General features: G+C 30.5%; 1 protein-coding gene across 1 annotated transcript in view; it reads left to right on the top strand.

Annotated features, from left to right (window-relative positions):
• Positions 1-1,315, top strand: part of CWC22 (CWC22 spliceosome-associated protein) — a 54,530-nt gene that overhangs the window by 4,378 nt on the left and 48,837 nt on the right. Inside the window, exon 2 of the mRNA XM_008570994.1 lies at positions 1,075-1,142. Coding sequence (XP_008569216.1) covers positions 1,075-1,142 — 68 coding nt within the window. The remainder of the gene's footprint in view (positions 1-1,074; positions 1,143-1,315) is intronic.

Genomic DNA, 1,315 nt, shown 5'->3' with positions numbered 1-1,315 from the left:
GCAACACTGAGGGTTGCGATCCGTTGCCGGACACGGAAAAAGACAAAAACAAAAAAACAAACAAACAAACAAACAAACAAAAAAAGACAAGTATGTAAGTTTCTAGAACAAATTACTCATTGCACTTGTATTTTCTTAAATGTTAAGATTAAGATACTTTAACACTTTTTAACGTTTCTTTCAGTAACGTTAATCAAAATTAATTCTTAAAAAAAAAGACTTGTCACTATCAGTGTTGATCAATTGTGTAAAAATTTTATCTATACATAGAGATAAATATTTTGATTTCTTTAAAGTATTTGGATTTTTAAACTAGGATATGTTCTCAAACTGGATTGTTCATATCTCTGTTTTATATCAATCTCATGTTATGTAAAGTTACCTATTGGTATGCTGGTTATTTTTCAAAGGATTAGACATAGGACCTGTATCTGAAGAATCATATTTTTCAGTTCTCTAGAGCCTAACATAGTACCACACATACCAGACACTCAAATAATGTTTGTTGAGAACAAAAATAAATACTTATAAATATGTTAGAGTCAGTTTTTTCCAGCTATTTGTTTTATCCAGATTTAGTAACCTGTATTAAAGTTGTGGTTTTCACAAGCCAAAGGCGATAGGAGGTAAGTGCAGTATTATAAGAGGTGAGCATAACCACAAAAGTGAGCTCTTGATAGAAAATCTCTGGTCTTGGTCTTGTTTTTCACCAGGAGGAGCCCTTAATAAAAATGCTATTCTATAAATTTATAACTTATTACTTAGGAATAAAACATGAACTAGGCGTCATTGAAAGTTTGAGAATTATCATCTTCTACCTTGAATTTTTTTGGTTAAAAAGAAGTATTTGGCCCATAGTGAAAGTAGGTATCAACCACAGACATTTGTCTTGGATAAACTGAAGGTTTTATCTTTTGTCTAATATACTGTTTAGATGAATTATTCTTATGATTTAAAAAAAGTTTCGAAATTCTAAACTACTTCTAATTTTTTTAGACATATTTATTTCATTGTCTGTGTTTTTTAACATCAATTTTGAAACGCTCCTTACCCCTTATTTTTTCCCTTTGAAAGCATTCTTCTGATCATGACAGAAGGGAAAACCGTAATTCATATCAGAGGACCTCCTCTCCAGAAGACAGGTAAACAATTTTATATGTTCTGAATGCAGTGCAGTAACTTAGTTCTCAGATTTCTAATGTCAGAGTGGACAACTTTTTAATGGTTTTATAAGCAATATTACTTGATTGGGCTTTAGGAGGAATTATACTTGAATGACTGTTCTGGGAGTTTCTAGTAAATAATTCTAGATTTT

Source organism: Galeopterus variegatus, unplaced genomic scaffold (genome assembly GCF_000696425.1).
Source record: "Galeopterus variegatus unplaced genomic scaffold, G_variegatus-3.0.2 Scaffold651, whole genome shotgun sequence".
NCBI classification, from domain to species: domain Eukaryota; kingdom Metazoa; phylum Chordata; class Mammalia; order Dermoptera; family Cynocephalidae; genus Galeopterus; species Galeopterus variegatus.
The sequence above is the reverse complement of the archived record's forward strand: the minus strand, read 5'-3'. Positions and strand labels throughout refer to the sequence as shown.